Below are 22,255 nucleotides of genomic sequence, written 5' to 3' on the forward strand. Positions count from 1 at the left end.
ATCCTTCACTTCCTTTAGTGGATCAAAGGAATCTTTACAGAAGTCAGACAAAAGGGGCAAAACAAAAACCTCTGTAACCAGAAACTATCACAGTGTGAAAAACAATACTAATCATTTTTTCTTGAAAATAAGATAACTGAGCAAGGAGATTTTGTTAGGTAGAAAACATGCATTGAGATGATTATTTTTCTCTTTAACATAATTTCTATCTTGCTTTTGTAAAATTGCTATACTGTTTTTTAGTCAGCTCATAGGGTTTGTATAGTTTATTGTTTTTTTTTTTTTTAAATTGTTCAATCCTCTTATTGTCATTTACATCCTATGCCAAACATTTTGTATTGCCTGCTTTATAACTGCCTGTTCATATATATATATATATAAACCACCATTGCTATATTCCAACATATTATCTTTTCCCAAAGCTCTACTGAAAACCACTTTATAGTTCTAATGTTATCGGTATATCTGTGTACAGATACCCCAGGTGAGCTATGCCTCCACGGCTCCAGAGCTGAGCGACAACACCCGCTACGACTTCTTCTCCCGTGTGGTGCCTCCAGACACGTATCAGGCCCAGGCCATGGTGGACATTGTTAAGGCCATGCGCTGGAACTATGTCTCCACTGTGGCCTCAGAGGGAAACTACGGAGAAAGCGGCGTTGAAGCTTTCATTCAGAAGTCTCGGGAGGATGGTGAGTACATTTGCCCTGATACGGCAATTCTTCCTCTCTTACGAAACTGAGCGCAAAGAGAAGCAGTGGCGTAATTCAAATGAACACATCTTGAACTGTGGTTAAAAATTAAAGAATTGTAGGTAATATTTTTGAACAACAGCTCGTTAAATAGAGAAATTTAAAAAACAAAAAATGTAAAGCATAGATTTACTTTATTAAACATTTGCTTAGCAATAGACTGGTAAAGGGTGGAATAATCATCAAAATCAATTTCTTCTAAATTTTTTCAACACTCTAGAAAATCCACTTTTCAGCATTAAGTGTGGGTAGAGAGGCAGGGTTAATTCCAGACAGACTGTCTGTAGATTTTGCACAAAATAATAAAATAAGAAAAACAAAATACAACTATTTAAGATCCTTAGACTTTCTGGAGATAACCATGTTTTACAATGGATCCATAAAAGAGAAGCAGCTTGCTGAACCTACTGTTATGAGCAAACTGAAAGCCAGAAATATATCATAAACAGAACAAAATGACCGATTACAAAGTCTGGTAGCTCCATGCATGTTTCTTTATGCACCTGTACGTCAAGTACCACACCTTCAGATTTCTATAAAATACATCAGCTGTGATCAACTCACTTTTTTCCTATATAATTCAGCATCAGAGAAAATTTCCAGGAGAAAATTGGATAAAAGATTTGGATTGTCAAAGGACGAGCCGATCTGCTCGGATGGACAGATTTCAGATTATTCTTTTAATTTTCTTTAAAAATCGACTTCAAATTTTAATACTGGGAAAAAGAATAAATAAATAAATAGATTAGTAAATAGTTTGTCATTTGGCCAGGCAGGGTGTGTGTGTGTGTGTGTGTGTGTGTGTGAGGATGCATCCACAATTACATGCATGTATGAGTGTGTATGTAAGCCCTAAGGCAGCTTTTTTTCATCGGTGCAAAAAATGAGGGGCTGCGGGAGAACAAAAGGTTTGAAACCACTAATAAAGCTCTCTGCTTCCTTTGACTTTCTCTTTGCTGACCTTTCTGCTACAGTTTGACCCTTCACTAGGCAACTGGTGTGAGGCTTACATCTGGTGCATGCTCTGAGCCCAACCCCACACACAACACAGATTTTTTATGGACTGCTCCATTTCTACAACCACACCATTTACCGTGTGGCATTCTTAGTAACAGCTGCTATCATTTTTTTTGGAATTTTTTTATGTATGTCATATTACCTCTGAAAGAATGTCAGGTCTGAGTCTTTGAATTTAGCATTTGAGACAGAAGCTTGATGATGTTCTGCGCTGTATTTTTTTTGCGTTAAATGTTTCAAATCATTCAATGAAGGCAGTAATGAATCTTATATCAACATTATACACAGAAGTACAATGATGCTCTGTTCGGCGTCTCTTAAAATCATAAAAACAAGCATTTAAAGAAAAAAATATGTTTAAAAAAAAAGCTTCCATATGAGCTATGGCAGTAATGGTGCAAATGTTACAGTGCAATAAGATTTACAGTTCTGTTTCCTATTTCAAGGCAAGTGGGGTAATGGAGGTTACAGCTTTCAGATAGAAACTGTTTCTCAGTCTGTTGGTCTTTGTTCTGATTGCGCAAAACCTTCTACCAGGAGGTAGGAGTTCAAACACAGGGCGGCCAGGGTGTGTAGTGTCTTTGAGGAAGCTGTGAGCTTTCTTTTGAAGTTTGTCAGTGTACAGAGTGTTCCAACCAGAGATCTCCAACCTGATGATGTGCTGTGCTGCCTTCACCACCCGATGTAGGCCGTGGTGTTCTGCAGCCTTGCAACTGGTACACCAAACTGTGGCACTGTTGAGGGGTGATCCAACCTTAATCCTTTGGAAATGAAAGATCACCTCCTTAGTTTTGGAAGTATTGAGGATGAGGTCATTGTCAGCACACCACTAGGTGGTACACTTCACTTCTGTAGCCTGTCTGTTTTTTTTCTGATGTCATAACCACAACTGTTTCGTCTGCCAGTTTAATTATGCTGTTTGATGACGGGTCGACAGAGATGCAGACTTGTGAATAATGTGAAAAGCATGGGACTCAGCACACAGCCCTGATGCACACCAGTCCTATAATTAAGGGGTGGAGGACATGTTGTTCGCAATCTGTGGAGGTCCGTGGTCCAGGAACTGGTGCCCAGGTCAAGAAGTTTGGAGACCAGCTTGTGAATAAATAATACTTACATTTCATGTCCGACACAGATAACGTGAATAAACACAAAAGGAGATTTTCAAATTATGGTTTCATTTACTAAAGAAAAAAAAGAGCTATCCAAAGCAAACTGGCGTTAAGAAAAAGAAAATGCCTCCAGACTGGTAATGAGCTTTTCACATTTCTTTAGACCATTGTTTTTCTCCAGACACATTGTAGGGTTTGTGTTTAAGGTAATACCACAGCATCCCAATCAAATTTAAATCCACAGTTTGATCAGGCCACCCAAAAACTTATTTCTTTGCCATTTACAGATGCAATTGTTGGTTTGTTCCAGATGATTATCGTGCTGCATAAACCAAATGAGCTTGAAGTCACAAACTGACAGTAGTACATTCGGGTTCAGGAATTTCTACCAGAGCAGTTTTATCAAAAAACTCCAAGTTGTCCTAGTCCGGCAGAAACAAAGCTGCCGAGGACCATCACACTACCCACACCATGTTTGACTGTTGGTATACCGTATTTTCTGGACTACAAGGCACACTTAAAAACACAAAACACTGTGTTCGTTTTGCTCAAGATTTAACAGGATACACTTATACTTCTAAACAGTTTCACCTTTGTCTCTTCAGTCAACAGATTTCTCCAAAACATCTTGGGAATTATCAAGATCTTTGTTGGATATCTGAAATGGACCTCAGTGTTCTTAGTAATGACTTTGGCCATGGAACTCTTCCGTGTATGCCATTTTTGCCCCGTCTATTTCTTATTGTTGAATCATGGCCGCAGAAGAAAATGAGGCCTGCCATACTTAGGTGTTGTTCTGGGTTATTTTATTACCTCCTGAATGAATCGTTGATGTTCTCCTGAAGGAATGTTGCATTCCTATAAAGGTTCACTGCTCCATATTTACTCCATTGGTGGAGAATGAGTCCCCTTGCCTTAGGCATGGCTTGTAACTTTGTCAACATTGATATAAATCATTTACTTTCTCATCTGCTTTGACTTTCTTTAGATAGGGGCACCATGTGTTGCTTTTCCAACAGACTTAGCCTACTTCATGTTGTTATATAAGTTCTATTTAAAAGTGAGATCTTGATTCTATAGATAAGACAGCAATCAGGCCTGGGTGTGGCTTGTGAAATTTCTACTTTCCCAAAGGGCTAGATTGGTTTGGATAGCCTTTTCTTACCTTAGTAAATTATATCATAATTTTGAAACTGCTTATACTCCGGTTAATTTTGTTAGCAATTAAACTTTTTGATTGATGCAATACATTAAGTGTGACAAAATAAGCCAAAAAAGTTAGAAATCTATGAGGGGCGAATAATTTTTCTATAATCAGCACTAAGTAACTAAAAGATGAATTGTTGAGTAGGGTGATTTCATGTCCCATTTAACGCCTCCTGTCTGAGAAAGACAAGAGCCTGTGTATTAAAAACACATGACTCCTACAAATATTACACAGAGTTAACTGTAGGTGTTTTTGGGCTCTTCATCCAATTGCTTGAAGTGCCTTCACACTGTTTTACTGAACAGGTTCCCAGGATATTTGACTGTTTTGGTTGACTAAGTGCAAGTGTAATTAAAAAGAAAAGCACTCTAAGATACCACAGTAATGTCTCTGTCTTCTACTGTGCCGGGGGGAAAAATGAATATTTTGGCTTTTGTTTTTCATCAGCTCAGCCTGTCATTTTCTAACATTAAATTCTTGGGAGGGGCTGTACGGTAGCAAGCACTGTTGTCTGACAGCAAGAGGGCCCTGGGTTCAAATTCTGACTTGATGACTTTCTGCATGAGGTTTGCTTGTTCTTGCTGTGCATTATTGGGTACTCCGACTTCCTCCCACAGTCCAAACCTGTTGTGCTAACTGGTCTTTCTAAATTGCCTTTTGGTGTGTGTTCATGGTTGTTTGTCCTGTTGATCTCTATGTTGCCTTGTGATGGACTGGCGACCTGTCCAGGGTGGACTCTGTGTCTTCCACAATGACCACTAGGAATGGGCACCAGCCACCCTGGACGAATGATCGGCTATAGACGATGGATGGATGAATTTCTTGGGAATAGATCTGCTAAGGGATGTGAAAAGCATTCCTTCTGTAGAAATCTTCTTTTTTTTTATCCAAGCTGGACGATGAGGAGATATATGCTCCAGCAAATTGTTTTGCAGTCTTAATATATTTGGCTCAGATTTGATTACTTACTGTCTGTCCTCAAACTTGCAGACATAATGTACTCTTAGGCATTTTGGAGAGAGACTGTAATGTCTCTAATTGAAACAAACTTCTGTTTCACTTTATCATCTTTGGGCAAATTATGACTGTCAGGTTCTCCAGGGGTTTAGGTTTCTTTTGTACTTGTGTGTTTTTAGAATCTCCTTGTTGTTTATTTCTGTTCGATAAGCTCTTGCGTCTTAGTTCAGCTTTGGGGTCTCCGGACTATTCAAAGCACTGTACAAGGACAAGCCATTTACCATTCACCATTTTCCTCTGTGTTTATTAGTATTCGTCCCTCAACTCTTTTTGCCACAGTTGTTGCACATCTCCTTTGATTGCTCTTCTGGGTTCCTTACAGAGGTTGGGAAATCCAGGTTCAGAGAGTAAAAAGCTGGTCACAAGATTAGATCCAACCATTTTCATTTCCAGCTCCACAGCATAGACGAGGACTAAAGGCAATGTGAACAGGATGAAGGAAAACCAGGCTGGGTTTTTACTTTCCTGAAGCCGTATTTTCCACCTCTGGTTCCTTATTATTTATGTTTTCCCCTCTGCCTCTGTATTTAAGAAGTTCTGGAACATGCATGTTCTCTATTACCCCATTTATCTGCTTCTGCTCCATGGCCTGTACCTCTCTGAAGGTTTTGCTCTTTTGATTTGTCATGCTGTTGCCGAGTTCCTGTCTGCACTTTGGTCCAGCAAGCAACACTAAACTACATGACAATGAACGCATAAATGCAGAAAGTCGAATTATGTCCTAGCAAAACGCTAAAACAGATCGACAACAGCTTTTTGTACAACACTCAATTGTACTTAGGCAACCAAAACACTAAACTACCTTTGGAACTTCTAATGGAAAAGAATAGGTCAGGCATATGCTGAAACACAACAGAAAGTTGCCACATCTTTCTGAAGGAGACCAAAATCACCTTGCGTAATCTGTCTGAAATTCCTAAACATATCTGCACTAAAAGATCCAGACATCACTTAAAACTAATGAGGCGAGCTATGCTCATAAAAAAAGATATGACCTCACTGAAAAGTTTCTCCTGTGAGGGATGTCACCCAGTAAAGGAGCTTTTGCTCTGAAATATATCAAGATGGTTCCATTCTTCTCATTAGCTTTATTATTCCACCCTCGACGCTATAATAGGGGGAGGAAGTCATTCACGGCCTTATGTACCACACGCACAGGCCTCAACTCTGGATATTTTTAAACTGATATCTTCTTTATCCTTCACAAGAGAAAAATGTTAGACAATTGGAATTTCTGAAAAAATAAATATCACTTCAAATACTGTTCAAAGGAAAAATGTATTATTCCTTTTCCCCTTTTTTTATTGCCTCTTAATCATTTATCATCCCAGCGCATTTCCTAAAGGCAACAAATCAAACCAAGTTGACCAAAGATAAAGTGGTATAAACAGTCTGATATTTGCTGGACTTTTTTGTCAAAGCCACAGTAGGCATCCGCTACTTTGTTGTTTTCAAAGTGTTTGTTTCTAACATCAGCATTGATATGTGTAAACTGGATTTTTTTTTTTTTAATCTCAAATTTGGGGGGCGAGGAGGGGGGGGAGGGGGGCATTGAGATTTTGTTAAGAAAAATAAATATATTTTTCTCTCCAAACAATCTATTTGGATGTGAATGTGGGGTGAAAATTAAAAAGAAATTCTTAAAACAGTCATGATAATTAGGATAGGTTCAACGACTGTAGTGAAAACTTGTTAAAATAAAAAAAGTCTACTCAGAAAAAGAAAAAAAAATCACATGAACCATTCACACATAAACAGGCTTACCATCCAAGAGTGACTGCTTCACCTCAGTGACTCTGTGAACCTGTTGGGTTTCCACAGATATAAAACTTTTCATTCAATCTCTCTGTAATATTGACTTTTTAAAGCATCTTGAGATGTATTGTGTTGTGAAATATATAAATCAACTAATTGGAATCTATATGCATAAACACCATGTCAGAATACAATGGAAATCATGATTAGTATATCTTAGGTGACTTGTGGTAACAAATAACACTACACCCCTAGTTGGAAGGTGATGAAAACAACAACAAAATGGTCCAAAAAACACCCACTAATAAGTGTAACATTTGTAGGTGATACATTGTGTCTCTATTCCTGTTTCTCTGAACTGCAAGGCGTAAAGTTAGTGTGATTTAGGATGACATTCATATGATCTGTTCTTGAACCACATGCCATTAGATAAGCAGCTAACTTTGTTTTTACCAATTAGCAAATAGGCCTTAAATTTGCCTATTACTGCCAATCACAAGCTGGTACCTGCCTATTTTATTTTTTTTCCAACCATTTTCAACAACACCAACAAATGCATTCAAATAACTCAAAGCGAATTTGTAAACTTAAACCAGCACCGTGTAAGTTTTGACCAAAGTATTAGCTTAACTCGAGATATATTAAATTATTTTTTAAGACAACATGCAGAACTCAGCGCCTATCGGTGTGCCGTGCAGGCTGCCTTTCTCAGAAACACGCCTATGTAAATTGAAAGGGTTGGATCCATTGCTGAATGTGTCATGTGACAGTATTTTATTCTAATCTGAGTGGGGATTTTAATTTTTTTGTACGAATTTCTATAAGATCTGAAAGCCTGCATGAATCTATTGTTCCTCAGTGCAATTGCTAGACTTAGAGCAGACTTTTTTGTTGGCAACTCCTACTTACATTATAGCTGTAGTGTTGCCAGTATGATCGTACTCTAATGTTGACGTTCCTACTTAAAATATTATTTGTTATTTAATATTATTAAAACCCTGGAAGTCTGCATTCTGACTTGGTCAGTATAATGTTTTTCTCCGACTTACTTTATTAAGTCATAAAAAAATATTTATTATCTTAAAAAAACATGTGTGAATGCATAAAATGCAAATAAATGCATTATTGGATTGGATTGCTAATAATGTATTAGTTAGCCTTGATCCTCAGAACAGCAATACAACACAGTACAAAACACTAGCTATGTCTGTTAATTTTGTTACTAGAAAAACAGCCATCTTATCTATTTAACGGTTAAAAACGTGGGCCTGTAACACCGCAGACAGAGAACCTGGAAACTCAGCCAAACACAGGGAGCATTTTAAAAGTTTTTTTTATCAAAATAAACTCTCTGGTGGGAAACGGGAGACATTCTCAGGAACAACTGCAAGAGAGAGTGAGAGAGAGAGAGAGAGAGAGAGAGAGAGAGAGGTTAGTCACTGTGGAGGATTCAATGAGCAAAGGAGAACTTAGAGATGAAGCCGCTAACCTTGTCAGAATCCAGGTGGGGGCGATGGTCCTTATAAGAGGTTCCTGAGGCGCTCCTTGGATCCAGAGGGTGACAGTTGAGAGAGAAAGAGAGAGAGAGAGAGAGAGAGAGAGAGAGAGAGAGAGAGAGAGACAGAGAGACAGAGAGAGAGACGATTTCACAACAGACTGTGTCTCGAAGGGCACAGTCAGCTTTAAGCCCAGCGCTGGGAGTGAGGACTAAAACTAGAGGGGGGGTCTGTAATCCATGCGGCGGTCACGCGCATAAAGGCAGATGCAGGCTGGGGGCGTGCATCTGTATAAATATGTCAGGGTCACTCTGGCATTGAACATCTGGAGAGGATCCAAACATTCCGCATAGCGAAACAAAGCGACAGGCCGCGTTCAGGTCGCAGCTCTAGTAATCTTGATTGATGATGATGGTGATTATTAATTGTCGTAATCGTGACCTCATTCCCTTCGGATTCCGTCTCGATTTTTCTGCTTCCTTAATCACTGCCGTGTGTTCTGGATCACTGACTAACAACAATATCTTTATTGATCTAACTAATTTTAGTCATGCACACGTATTCTACCACTGGTTCACTTTTACGTTATTTAATTATTATTATTATGCATGCTATCTGCTATATACTATATATGACATTAATTTATAAAAGCAAAAATTATTATTAATATTTGTTTGCAAAGATTAACCATCATTGAATCAATAAAGCCAAACAGCTAGGTTTTAGGTGATGTAATGCAGTTTATTTTGTTACACTGATTTTTACAGGAGGTGTCTTACCAGTTCTGGGAATAAATGATAAATATTTAATTTAAAATACAGATACCCTGTGACTAACAACAAGAGCAACTATAGGAATAGTCCAGACCTATGGGATGTGGGGGATTCAATTTAATACAGAGAAAAGACCCAAATGACCCCTGGCGGGTTCAGTGGTAGAGATAACGTCTAGTGTCACCAAATAAGTTAGTGGGACACATAATGTTTATTTCTTTAATTTCAATGAAAGCATTTTGCAACAAAACAACAGATTCTCAAAGAGAAAGCTCTTAATGTTTATCTGGGGTCTACTTCATGCTCTGCTACTACTTTAGTATTTATGAAAATGTTTTTTTTTTCTCCCCCCATTTATGACATCAACTGTGTGGCCTGGAAAGAGTTGGCAGGAGAAGCACATCTTTGACTGCAGACAGCCGTTCTCTGCAGAGATGTTCATTACTATGGAGCCTGCCCCAATAGACATCATTAATCAAGTTAATGAAACTCAATGTCGATAAGAGCCCTAACAAGATTCCCCCGCAAACCAATGACCGTCCTGACATTAACATGAGAATCCTTGCTAATGGAGTAACTGCCACCCCTGTGTGACGCAAAGGATTACAAGCATTAGCCATGGAGTCTGCGTGAAAAAAGTGCATGCGGGGAATGCACAACTGAAAAAGATGATAACAGGAAGCACGAACAATGTTGGATTGCTTCAGGCTTGTTTATTTGAAGATTCAGAGAATAAACAAAAGGATGAGTTGATGTGATTCCTGGTAACAGAGAATTAAAAAAAGATTGTACTCAGTAGGAGGAGACAAAGCATAATTATGTTGTATTCACGTCATCTTAATTAGTTAATCAAAAGCTGTTTTTCTTTCATTGATTAGGTGCTGGGATCATGTACTTATCTGATAGATAGCACAACCGATAGAAAAGCCAAAATGCTGACTCCAGCACATGTTAGTGTGCATGGGCTTCCCAACCCTCTTTGCCTGTCTAATGAACGCAGAAAAGAAATGTTTCCAGAACATCAGGCACGTTATTCTGTGATGGAAAAAGAAAGTTAAGGACCATTTCAAAACTCAGATTAGAACATGCTTGAACTGTTAATATTTACATCAGCAGGCTTTTGTTTGAGGGTTAGACAGGGGATGTATTCATTGTACTGTTCATTTCACTGATGACTATGACACTCATGGGAAGGATGTGAAAACACTTGAGCAAACCCAGAGTATGCTTGTGCATCCCAGGCTTTTGATATGCAAGCGTACTTTTCTGATTTGCTATAAAATTTGATGTCCCAGAGAGACATAGAATATCGGAGTCATCCTTCACTAAAAGCCACACACTCTCCGTGGACAGCTAATGGAGAAAAAAAAAAAGAAAAAGAAATCTCGGTGATTGGATGATGGAAAAGCTCGACTCCACCTAAAGTAGCCTGGGAGGTTTTTCGAACATCTGTACTCTAAATGACCGCAGTCACCAAGGAAAGAGATCACAGCACACTCAGCAGTGTTCCCCTTGCTATCCATATGGCCTTTTTAATCTCCAGTGCACACCCCTGTGTGGTGTGTCAGCCACTTACGATGTTATTTATTACGTGACACCACATAACCGACCCCTGAGTGCTTCAGATATGTCCTGTTAAAATTTATTTAAACAGTTGCTTGTCATTGCCTAATTGGGCAAAGCTAATGGTTGAATAATCATCCATCATCTGAAGAGTTTTCTCGCAGTAGCTCTTCCCTCTATTGCTCCTAATGTAAAGGGAAAAAACTATTTCGCAAAGAAAGCACCGCTGTTTGAACTCTGGCCTTTAGACGGGCCCTATAGAAACGGGCCGTTCCCCAGATTCCTCGGATTGTTGCATGACGTCGTGCTGCACGCGTGGATGCAGCGTGGTAAATTCACATGATGACATTTCCCACATGGTGCTTGTACTTTCTGATGTAAATGTGAGTTCAGAACCATTCAAACAGGGCAGATAATTGGACTAATTATGTGTGTGAAGATGGAATCAAAACCACAAGGAAATCCGTAGCAATGGATTAGGCCGTGAGGGATGTTGTGCAGGCTGTTGCATCTAATTTAAAGCACGACGTTCTCGTGCAAAACTGAACTAACTGACATAGAAATAGGGTTATGAACGTTTTCAGGTGAGAATTTTTAAGAAAAGATCAGCTGAATGTATAGATAGTGGTGCAAGGGTCTGATTATTGAATGATACTGAGGTTGGTCTTTGTCTAATTATTATACATGCCATGAGAGAGTATTACAAGTGGGAGTGCTCATGCAACCGATCTGGATTACAATTCTCCCACTAATCCGTACAACTCCTTTTCATTATCACATACCACTGTTCCTTTTGTCCAAGGGATGAGATTTTCTCAGCTTCCAACAAGCAGTTTCCAAATGGCTTAATATATCATCATCATTAGAGCAGATTTGCATGTTGTATTATTCAGTATTATAAAAATGTAATTAAGAAAAGTACTAGTGTGGATCACGATGGCTCAGAGCTGCTTTAAGACAGTGAGCCAAAGTAATGCATGAGTTTGCACTTACACAATTTAGATTTATTTATTCAGTAAAATACATAAAATGTTCTCAAACAACCATATGTGAAGGAGTTTGGTTGCGGGTTTTGATGTTTTAAAAAGTTCAGAGATTATTGACAAAAATATACCTAATTAACTTTTCCATTACTCGATGAAGATTGCAGTCATTTAATTTCCCATGGATGGACATGAACATTGCATTTTTCATACATTTGTTTCACAGATCATAAAATGGAGTAGAGGAATGCCTAATTCATACCTCCTTGTCGAGTCTACTGCCTGCTGGACCCTAAAGCCTGCGTAATGTAAATACCATCAGCTGTACCCACCCACTAGGGTTAATGAGATTTCTCTGGACTCCTGCTTGCATCTTAGTTTTCTCAGTCAAAGGGTGACACAAACCACACATGCAAATAAAGAAAATGACAGATCATCAAGTGAAGTGGAAACCCACAGTTTACCCCCAGAAACACAATATACTCTTACCCATCTTGATAATTGTCTGTGATTTTACAAAAACAAGAACTGCTCTATGTTTATTGAAGATTATTTTTTCCAGCTTCTTTCTTATCGATAAATCATGGACGCTGATCTTAACTGTGGCGAGTGAAGTCTGCAGATTTTATTTTGGGTTCATTGTGACCTTGTGGTTAAGACTTTGATGCCTTCTTGGAGTAATTTTGTTAGACCGGCCACTCCTTTATTACTGTTTCATATTTTCTCTATTTGTGGATAATGGCTCTCACTGGGGTTTGCTGGAGAACCAATGACTTAGAAATGGCTTTGTAATCCATTTGATACTGATAGATGCCAAAGACTTTCTTTCTCGGAGTGTGTGTTTTTTTTTTTTTTTTTTAGATAGAGCTTTAACACCACGTTACGTTTTCAGACAGGTTCCATCTTAGTGATTTCCTGAATCCACAGGTCTGGCGGAAATTAAGCTCAGCGTTTCACAAATGTGGTTAATCACAGTTAATTCATGATTTAACAAGGAAGGCAATTACCTTTCCACAGCGGGACAGGTTTGTCAGAGGGGCTTTTTTTCCTTTTCTAAATGAAATCATCAACTGAAAACTGCTTTTTGTATTTACTCAGGCTATTCATGTTTAAAATGAACATTTTTATGATGACCTGAAATATTTAAGGGTGGCAAAATGCAAAACTAGAATGAACCTGTGTGAATAATTACTTTTCCACTGCTTGTTCAGTGTTGTCTCTGACCTTGCACTGTTTGGGAAAACCTATAATGTCCTCTAATGGAGTATGGATGCTGTCTTACTTCTGGCCAAGGACCCTGAAGGTCTTACGTTAAAGAAATGGCAACACCACTCTTGTTGTATTGATGCATGATGATCACTGCCTCCCGGGGGCAGAAATAATGACTTTGGTACCTAATGTGATGAGGCAACATTGGCATAAACCAACCACTGACTGTCAGGGACAGCCAATCTCCGTACACAGTATGCTGGAATAACCTTGATAGTGGAAACTGAATTTAATTTACCAAAGGAAAAAGAAAAAAAAATCAGTGACAGTGTGTTTTGAACAAGATCTCCGTACAGTAATAAGCTGCACAGGGACTTACAAATAGGTTTCCAATTGTCCCATTAGTCGTGACGAAATAAGGGAATTATTTGGACTGAGCTAAACCTTCAGAGCTAACTGGCAGGGAATGTCAGCAGAATGGGAGTTTTATTCTTGACCAGATGCATTTGCTTTTCTGATGTTGGCTTAAAAAGCCATGAATAAATGTGCTTTGGCTGGATATTTTGTTCAAATTAATTAACAAGATGCAATTATCTTTTGATTATTGGTTTTCCTGTATGGGCAGCATTGTTAAACACCTGATTTCCATATTTGGTTTTGGCTTTTCCTTCTTAAAATATATAATTGGCGGATGGAGCCCAAATATATAGATTCAGCGAAAGACCTTTGACAGCTTGAGAATAAAAACTGCGCATCAGTCTTCAAAACAAAGCAGACAGCAGGTGAAGTACTACGATAAGTCCCCTCTTTTGTCCAAACACAATAGGATGGAACGATGTAAAGGGAGATGCAGGAAACAAACAGCCTTTCACTGTGTTGCCATTTAAAGTTATATAAAAATAATTCCTCCATTTTGTCTGGCAGATTTCAATCTCACTAAAGAGGTCCAAAAGTTTCCAGGCGTCCCTGCAAAACTGCAAATGACGAAGGCCCTGGCTTGCTCTCAGGATTTGTTATTGACCTGTTATTGAAGGCATTACATTGAAGCCTTTATGAAGTTATAAGGGCCTAGGAGAGGATTTTTAATTTAATTCTGAATGAGGAAGAAAGCATGAGCGATTTGCCTGGCAGGAATCACAGGATGGATTTTTGACACAGTGTCACTTCGACTCAGGGTGTGTCATTTCCATTAGAAATGACAACCAGCTTAACAGTCTGTTGAAAAACAGAAAGAGGTGGAGGGAGAAGAGGGAACCAGAGTGTGGGAGGGATGTTGTGGGAGCAGATTTTAAGGTTAGAGAAAAAAAATAAAAATGTTTGCAAAATGCAAAATGAGAAACAGTTGTTTAATTTGCCACTGGCTATGGAGCTGTCACAATGCTGAAATTGCACTAGACATTTTCATTCTATCTATTTTCAGCTAGATTAGAATGAAACTATTTTTTTCTTTGGATTTTTTTTTCTCAAAAAATATAAATGCATTACAATAAGTGTAGTTCACAGTGGAAAAGGATTCCCCCGGATTTTGTTATTGAGACGAAACGTCCACATCAAGTATGACGAAACCTTGTTGGTTTCACATGAAGTGGGGGTGGCTAGAAATGCGGTGCTGTCAGGGGAATCCACGTTTCAAGGTTTCCTAGTTATATTCAAAACATGGCTGTTTCTGTCATGCTTGGCTGCTCTCACTGGCTTTGGTTGGTAAAGTTAGATTTCCTTTTGGCCTGGCTGGGTTTGGGATTTTGGTTGTGATTTACAACACATAAACGGCCCTAAACCTCCACGCACAACACAACGGATGTTCTGATGCACATATACATTTACTATTTTGCTGGTGATATTTTAGTTGAACATTGGTTATTTAAATAAACAGCTCAGTCGGCATTGGCAGTTCGAGGAGTTGGGTTATAACACAAACGGGGGATCTTGGATGCCTTTAAGCACATCTGAATCGGTTAAATAAATTCCACAGTGTGCATTTGGCCAGGTCGGTTTGGGGTGGGTTGTTGCGTCGACAATTTTGGTGTCATGTTTGTTGTTAGAGTAATGTTATTTTTTTTCTCTGGAGTTGAAAATAAAATTACATTCAAATGAAATTAAATTCATTTTTCTTGTCCTGTAAATGCTTTGGGGAGTAGGTGGAGTCAGTTGTGTGGAGTCAGTTCAGCAGCTCTCTTGGGAGCACACCCGTGGGATCAGTGATGTATGAATACCTCCTCTCGCCAGAAAAAGATAGCTACAAACAAGCAATAACTTTAAAAAAAACGTATAAAAAATATCAAAAACTGAAAAAGGTATTGATCAGTTCGACACTCACCCTGTGCAAATTTGAATTATAAAGTCCAAATGATCAAATGTGACCTAGATTATTTTTGAAGTAGCATTTTAATACCTACTTGGATCAGACATGAGAGTCATTAGCCAGCCATAGTGCTTGGGCTTATTTTCTTTTTTTATGCAAACACAGCATAAAAAAGGGAGCTGATGCTCCCCATTGACTCAAAATGCAATTATGTAAAAAAAGGGAAAGTTTGTCGGGGATGCAACTGAGAAAGCTTTTTGTTTGAGAACTTATTTTGCCCTGCTCTGGACAGAAAGCCATATCACCCATATCAAAACACGTCACGTGGATGAATTTTTTTGTGACTGACTGCATGCAAATTAGATTTTGTTACCACCAGTTTATAAGACATCAAGAATCCCAATTTTTTTTTTTTTTTTTACTGCTTTGTGTCTCTTTCTTTTTTTTTTTCTTTTTCTTTCAAGTCCGGTTGGGCGACATGATTTTTGGCCCTATACTGATCAGTCAATCCATTGATAAAATTCAGTCTCACACTTTTCCCTGCTGTATTGATCCTGTTTCCCACCTTCTGTAAGCTTTGTGAATGGATTACGCTACCAGACAAACAGGCAAAATGTGATGTTCCAACATCAGCAGGGGTGATCAATGGCAGAGACGACTGAGGTCAACAGTTTCAATGCCTGTGTTTACTGAGGCATTGTAATGAATAAAGAGGGGCAACTGGGATAGTAGGTGCAGACTGGAATCAATAAAACAGCTATCATCATTTGCAAGGTTTATTAATGGCATTGCCTAAAGCTGGCAAAGAGAGTAACAATTGCATTTAGGCAAAAAAAAAAAAAAAAATCAACTTCAAACAAAGAAAAAAAAACAGCTCCAGCATTTATGCACCTTGCTTTCTATCAATCACTTTGGTTTATGTTGCTCTCAGCAATGGTCTGGCTGCCTTCACTCACCACAAATAAACACCCCCCCTCAATCATGTAATGAATGGCATCAATTATATGGCCAAGCTGCCAAGATATACAAATGATACCGAATGGCTCAAAGTCTAAGGGCTAGCAAAAGTGACGATGCAAGTCTCAGTTTAATTCACTTTCTTTCACTTTGCTCCGAGCTGCAGCTCAATAGAGTTTTCATGAATTTTAAAAGGTATTTCTTTCTGTTCGTGACTGACAACGGCATCAGTCACGCAGGATACAGCCGTGAGGCGGTGAGCGTTTCCCACCAACAGGTGCTTGCCTATGCGCATGGTATTCCGAAAATTTCCCCTTTGGTAAAAAGCTCTCCAGCTCAGGGTAACAGAACGTGTCATCTGCTCCCCAAGACAGCAGTGAAAAACACACAGAGCCTTTCATGGCACTTGAATTGTTTCTGCAGGATGTGGCAGCTCTGAAGAATAGCAGGTCTCCTTAGTCAAATATTGTGGTTATGTAACAATCCCGGGTTTTTTTTCTGACTATCAAATAAAACACTTGAGTACTTGAAATAGGTGGAGAGAAAGAAATAATTATCTGATCTGCTGTTTTAGAGCTAAGTGAGGGTTTATTATTGGAGTTTGTTATTAACACGGAGGAACAGAAATTAATATAATGTGTCTGGACTGAATGTAATCCTGTTCTCGAGCTAAGGACCACAAGGAACGACATGTACTTGTATTTTATTAAATAAATGGAAAAGAAATCTGTTAGACTCTAAGAACTGGCTGTTGGTGCAAGCAAAGCCTGACTCTTCTGCTGCCTTGTTTTCTGCTCCTCAGTCCTTCCAGAGATTCAATGCAAAGATACAGCACTGTGTCCACAGGATTAGCCCACCTCAGATTTTATCTGCTGACAAGACGTTTTAGTCCTTTCTGACATATTCTCATACCCTGGGCAAACTAAACACATCACCAAACCTAGTACTGGTGCAACGAGCAAAATATCCCCATAAAATGCATCATTGTGCTATCTTTTGTTTGCTAACATCATTCCTGGAGAAAAGGACATCAATAAACAACAGAGGGAATTGCAGTAACCACTGCAACATAATAATCTTGATATCAGTTATGTAACCCATGAGGTCACACATTATACACGTACAATATGTGCCGTATATATATATATATATATATATATATATATATATATATATATATATATATATATATTTTTTTTTATATAAAGAAAACTACAGATCTTTGATTCATGAATCTTTCATAGGATACAGATATTATTCAGCTGAATCAAAGCCATGCTAGTTTTTTCTATGTTTGCCTTTTTTTTCAAAGGTTCCTTCTTGTAAATCCATGGGAAAGGAAAAAGTACACTCAATCAAAAAGTCTCTATAGAAATCCTTAGAAGACTGGAAATATGGAGAACAGGCAAAAGTGTTAGATCCTCATCTGTTTCATACTGGTTGCTTGCATGCAAATGTAGGCTACACTGAGCTGCACCTCGAGGTAAAAACATGACTTGGATTCATCTGTAGGTTACTATAAAGTAACAATGTAAGTAGTAATGAAACAAAATAGTTTAAAACAAAAAGCTGTTGTGAAACAGTTTTTCCGATTAATTAATTAAAAGTATCTTTGAAAACAGTGCTTTCCCATGACTCTAACTGAAGGAAGTCATCTAATTTACTTTCCATGACAGACAAAAATGATTGAATGAAAATAAACTGAGCTGTTTGAAAGGTTATTGTTGTTGCTTATTATTCTTTGTCAAGAAGTGAGCATCAAACTTCTCTATTGAATTTTGAATTAAAGGCTTCTATATTCAGACTTTGCTGCTTATATACAAATAAATGTTTGGAATTTGGAAAACATTTCTATCTTAGGCCACTAGTTGATGAAATGGACAGTATGTAAAGCCTTAATAAGTACACAGTGCTTTTCAAAGTCTACATATATTAATACTGAAATGTGCTTCAACATTTTGTCAAACCGAGAATAGATATCTAAAGGGCAAAATGTTAAAGATTAGGGAACACTGATGTATTAATGTAATTAAAATACCCTGCTTATTTGCACCAACCCAGCCATGTCTTCCTTTTTGTAATATGTTTGCATAAAAAAAGATTTAGTAAGTAAAACTGAAGTCCCATTTCTTGTCTGTGTCTCAAACATGCCATTTAAAGCTGAGTCTGATATCGTTGCTTATTACGATTATAAACAGTGCAATTGCACAATTTTTTCTTTTCTTTTTTGTCTTTCTGATAAATTAATTTTCAATTTGCTATGAAACTTCATTTAAAATTAGGTCATTATTCATTACTAATCTTGTATAACTCTCTTTGTCTCTGTTTTTTTGCCACTTATGCCCAAATGTCCCCACTGTGGGACAATAAAGGCATTTCTTATCTTACCTAATTTTAATAAAGATGCTTCTTTCCAAAGCTTTCAACACTTTAACTTTTGATTTGCTTTGTAGTGGGCTTCTAATGCAGACTGTAGCACAAGGGGAAATTTACTGGTACACTGAAAAATTAACTCAGTTAAATAGACTAAGGTAGATGCACAAAAACATTTGGCAAAATATAATGTGGAGTTTAAATGAGGAATTTCTAGATTTTTTTTATTTGGATAAACACACTTAATATGCAAAATCAGCAGCTCAGACTTTTTGCCAATGGCCTCCAAGTCCCTGGATTGAAACTTCTTGGGCTGGACCTGGAAAGAAAAGTGGCTGAACAAACTCTAATTTACTTGCCAGCCATTCTAAATCAGTGAAAAAGTATAAAAATTTGAAGAGTATTCACAGAATACCCTAAAAAATAAGTTTTGAATAGAATAGATGCTTTCTGGGTTCAGATGACGTTGAAATCCCATCACATTTGCAGAATAATGGGAAAAAACCCAAATAAATAAACACGTTTTATTTGATGAAACCTCTTCTGTAGGTGTGAGGTCTCCAGGTACATCCTGAAAGTCGTAGGATATTCCCAGGGGTCTAGTCTGTTTAAAACCTTTAATCATACATTGAAACCAACACAGGGAGAAGAACAAACATAATTATCATCAACCAAGTTCAGTTAAACACAGAGAGACAGTGTTTCCCAACACACCATTCTGCTTTAATGCTTTCTAAATAACACTTTCCCAGCACGGAAAAAATGTAAAATATGCAAAACAGCTTTGGTTGGTAATTAAAAATAAAAAAAAGGATGTCAGTGCATGAATAATATAAACACTAAACAAATGATTCATTATAATGAACTGAAGGTCGGGCTTTGAAAGAGACAACTAATGAGACGTTTGTTTGTACACAACATTGATGTCTGTTGACGTTTGGTGCAACAAAAAAACATGTTTGCATTGTGCCGAATCAAGGATGCTGCTCTTGCACGGAAATACGAGAGGTTTCGGGGAAAATCATATCACTGTCGCTTGGAATTATTTCCATCTGGCTTCTTTGATGAAAAATTGGTTTAGTGCAGCTGAGCACTTAACAACAACAACATCGCAGCGCGTGTGAAACGTTTTCTTTTGCCACACGCGGAACACAGAGTCGTAGAATCCGGCTGGAGGGGTTGTTCTGGCGAGCGATAACACATTTTTGTGACGTTGTCTCTCAAACGCACCATCAGGATTTATATGCGCAACGGCTTGTTTTGAAAAGACAATTTAGAACGAGAAATACTAAGATACTGATCTTAAACTGTCGCCGATAGAAAATACTGACGACATTCTGAGAATAAGAGTAAAGGAAATGTTGAGCAGTGGACAAAGACATTTTCTAACTCATCAGATCCACATAAACAGGCACGCTGGTGTCAGACTGCTATTTTTTAAAGCTGCAGCCATGAAACCTTATGATTCATGTTTTTCCTTGATTCAGAGCTAAAACAAAGGTACAGTAGCCGTCTCTAAACAATTTCTTAACTTATATAATTATTTGCCACAGTGTTGCTGTGCCTGAGAAAATGGTAGATGAAATGGACAGATTATATATGTTTTTTTTTTCTAGATAACTTCGTATCATGAAGAGTTACGAAACGCCCGGAACATGCAACATAATTACAGCAATGTTTTCCGTTCTGGCTTTTCTCCCCATTTCTTCAGGACCGTTTGAGGGCCTGTAGTGAGAAAGTTAATACTAAAGAAACTGCACCGTGAAGAGTTACATCGTAACATTGTTATTAGTCACCTAGAGTTGGTTAGAAGTTGCAAGCCCTAAGCTAAAGTCGGGACAGACATAGATAGAAAAATGCATTTTCTGAGAACAGAACTTTTAAAGTGATAAAACACGATTCTAAGAATATATTGAGCCAATAAAACTCTGACAACATACAAGCAAACAAACTGATGGAAGTAATAAAAGCCACACCACATACAAGAAACTCTAAAGCACATGTAAATCGATGATAAAAGCAAAACACCTTTCACATTTCGTTATGTGAAAATATGACGTCTCAAGCAATTATTTTGGCTGGATCATCACCGTATTCGTCTCCTCGGGGAAACACACATACACAGCAAAACAAAATAAACAAAATGTGTGGTAATGCAGTAAAAATGACCCTTTTAATTAAGCGTGTCTGGTTCGTCAGCTGAGCATTTGGCAATTTGCTCATTTCATAGAAATCCTTGCTGTAGGGGAAGGAAGACTCTACTCATGTTTCATGTTCTGCTACTCACACCAAACGGCGTAGAAACCAACAGATGAACACTCATTTATACATCAGCTATGGATTATCTGACAAGGAATACATAAATTTGTCATGCAGTCACATATTATCATTATCGGAGTGTTATGATGTCACACTTATCTTAAAATGAAAACCATTGGTTTAACCTGATGAGAGTATTATAGAGCGGTTAAGCAATTTTAATCTGTGAAACTAAAAGACTTGATTAAATTACATTGAACATTCTTTTCTGTCTCTGGTCGCTGTTTTGTTGCCTGCGTACTCACTCGTTAAAGCAGTCATTATGGGGTGAGGAAGTTGCCAAAATGCTTTATGGGTACTTGTGGCTGAAACAGGAGGCTGCTGTCTGTCTTGCTGGCGCCTTCAGTCCCTTTATCCAGTACGCTGATTATTGTGACTGTAAATCCAAAACTGCTGCTGCAAAGATGATAAAGGGTGAATGACTTTTGGAAGAAGAAAAAGAAAGGTTCCCTTCAAAATACAATGATGTAATAAATCTTCTGTTTTGGTTTATAGGGAAAATGGGGTTTGTGCTCGGCAAAATAATTAAAAATGCATTATTTTCTCTCTTTTGTGGGATTGTGTTGTTTGATATAGGATTTTTAGTAAAAAATCTGAACTTCTACTTCAGACAATTGACCATATCATTTCATCTATAATTTCACATATTTAGTTTTTTTATGGCAACTCATTTCTGGTATTTCCTAATAACTTTTTTCCCCCACCGAACACTTTACATTTTATGGGCAGAATAAACGGAAACCTAAACGTGACATTTGTTGTTGAAAAATAGATGAATTCAACAAGGATCGCACATAAAATCCCAAACTCTAACATCAGAGCAAGTATCTGTTCATTGGATCCTGTAATCTTCAAATAAAGTTTAAAAATACAATAAGAAACAATATGCTTTATGCAACCCTCAAAAATATGATAAGCAAGAAAGATGGCTAAATATGTTTTAATCTGAAAGAGTAAAACAGATCTCTGATGAATGGAACGTCGTCTAAAATAGCTCGATGTAGAAAACTCCCAAACTCAGCAGTCGCTCTTATGCTGCTTCGTATTCTGAAATTGATGAGCATGATGGAAATGTGTTGAATGTTTTGCGCTGTTTCTGCCAAGAGTCATGTTCATTCTTGATGAGCACAAAACAGACAACAAATTAGCAACACTTTTCCCTTTACTTAGTTTTTCTTCGCCTGCTCAGCAGATTTAGCACAAAATGAATTTAGAAATGATGCTTCTGTCAAGTTCTTTCTGAACTGTGTCCACTAGAGTCATGTTGCACAAATCAAAGAAGCCATCATCAACATAAAATGCTCTCATGAGTTGATGGGAAAACTGTCTCATCTTTCCTTCAGTGAGAAGATGAACACAGCTGCTTCTGCTGTAGTGTTTCTTGAGCTCTCTAATTGGTTAGTAGGTGATAGTGGAAATT

The 22,255-nt window shown here is 37.9% G+C and overlaps 1 protein-coding gene and 1 long non-coding RNA gene across 2 annotated transcripts in view; one reads left to right on the plus strand and one right to left on the minus strand.

The window, feature by feature from the left end:
• Positions 1-469: 469 nt before the first annotated feature.
• The window catches only part of LOC105928022 (metabotropic glutamate receptor 4), a gene marked incomplete in the record, with an annotated part of 92,957 nt that continues 71,171 nt past the window's right edge, over positions 470-22,255 (plus strand). Inside the window, 1 exon segment of the mRNA XM_036152009.1 lies at positions 470-692. Coding sequence (XP_036007902.1) covers positions 581-692 — 112 coding nt within the window.
• On the minus strand, positions 8,177-8,447 carry LOC118567282. The gene is made up of 2 exons (XR_004933566.1): positions 8,350-8,447; positions 8,177-8,244 (listed from the first exon to the last, which is right to left on the minus strand). It is a non-coding gene; the product is annotated as an uncharacterized LOC118567282 (long non-coding RNA).

This window comes from Fundulus heteroclitus, chromosome 20 (assembly GCF_011125445.2).
Source record: "Fundulus heteroclitus isolate FHET01 chromosome 20, MU-UCD_Fhet_4.1, whole genome shotgun sequence".
Lineage (NCBI taxonomy): Eukaryota > Metazoa > Chordata > Actinopteri > Cyprinodontiformes > Fundulidae > Fundulus > Fundulus heteroclitus.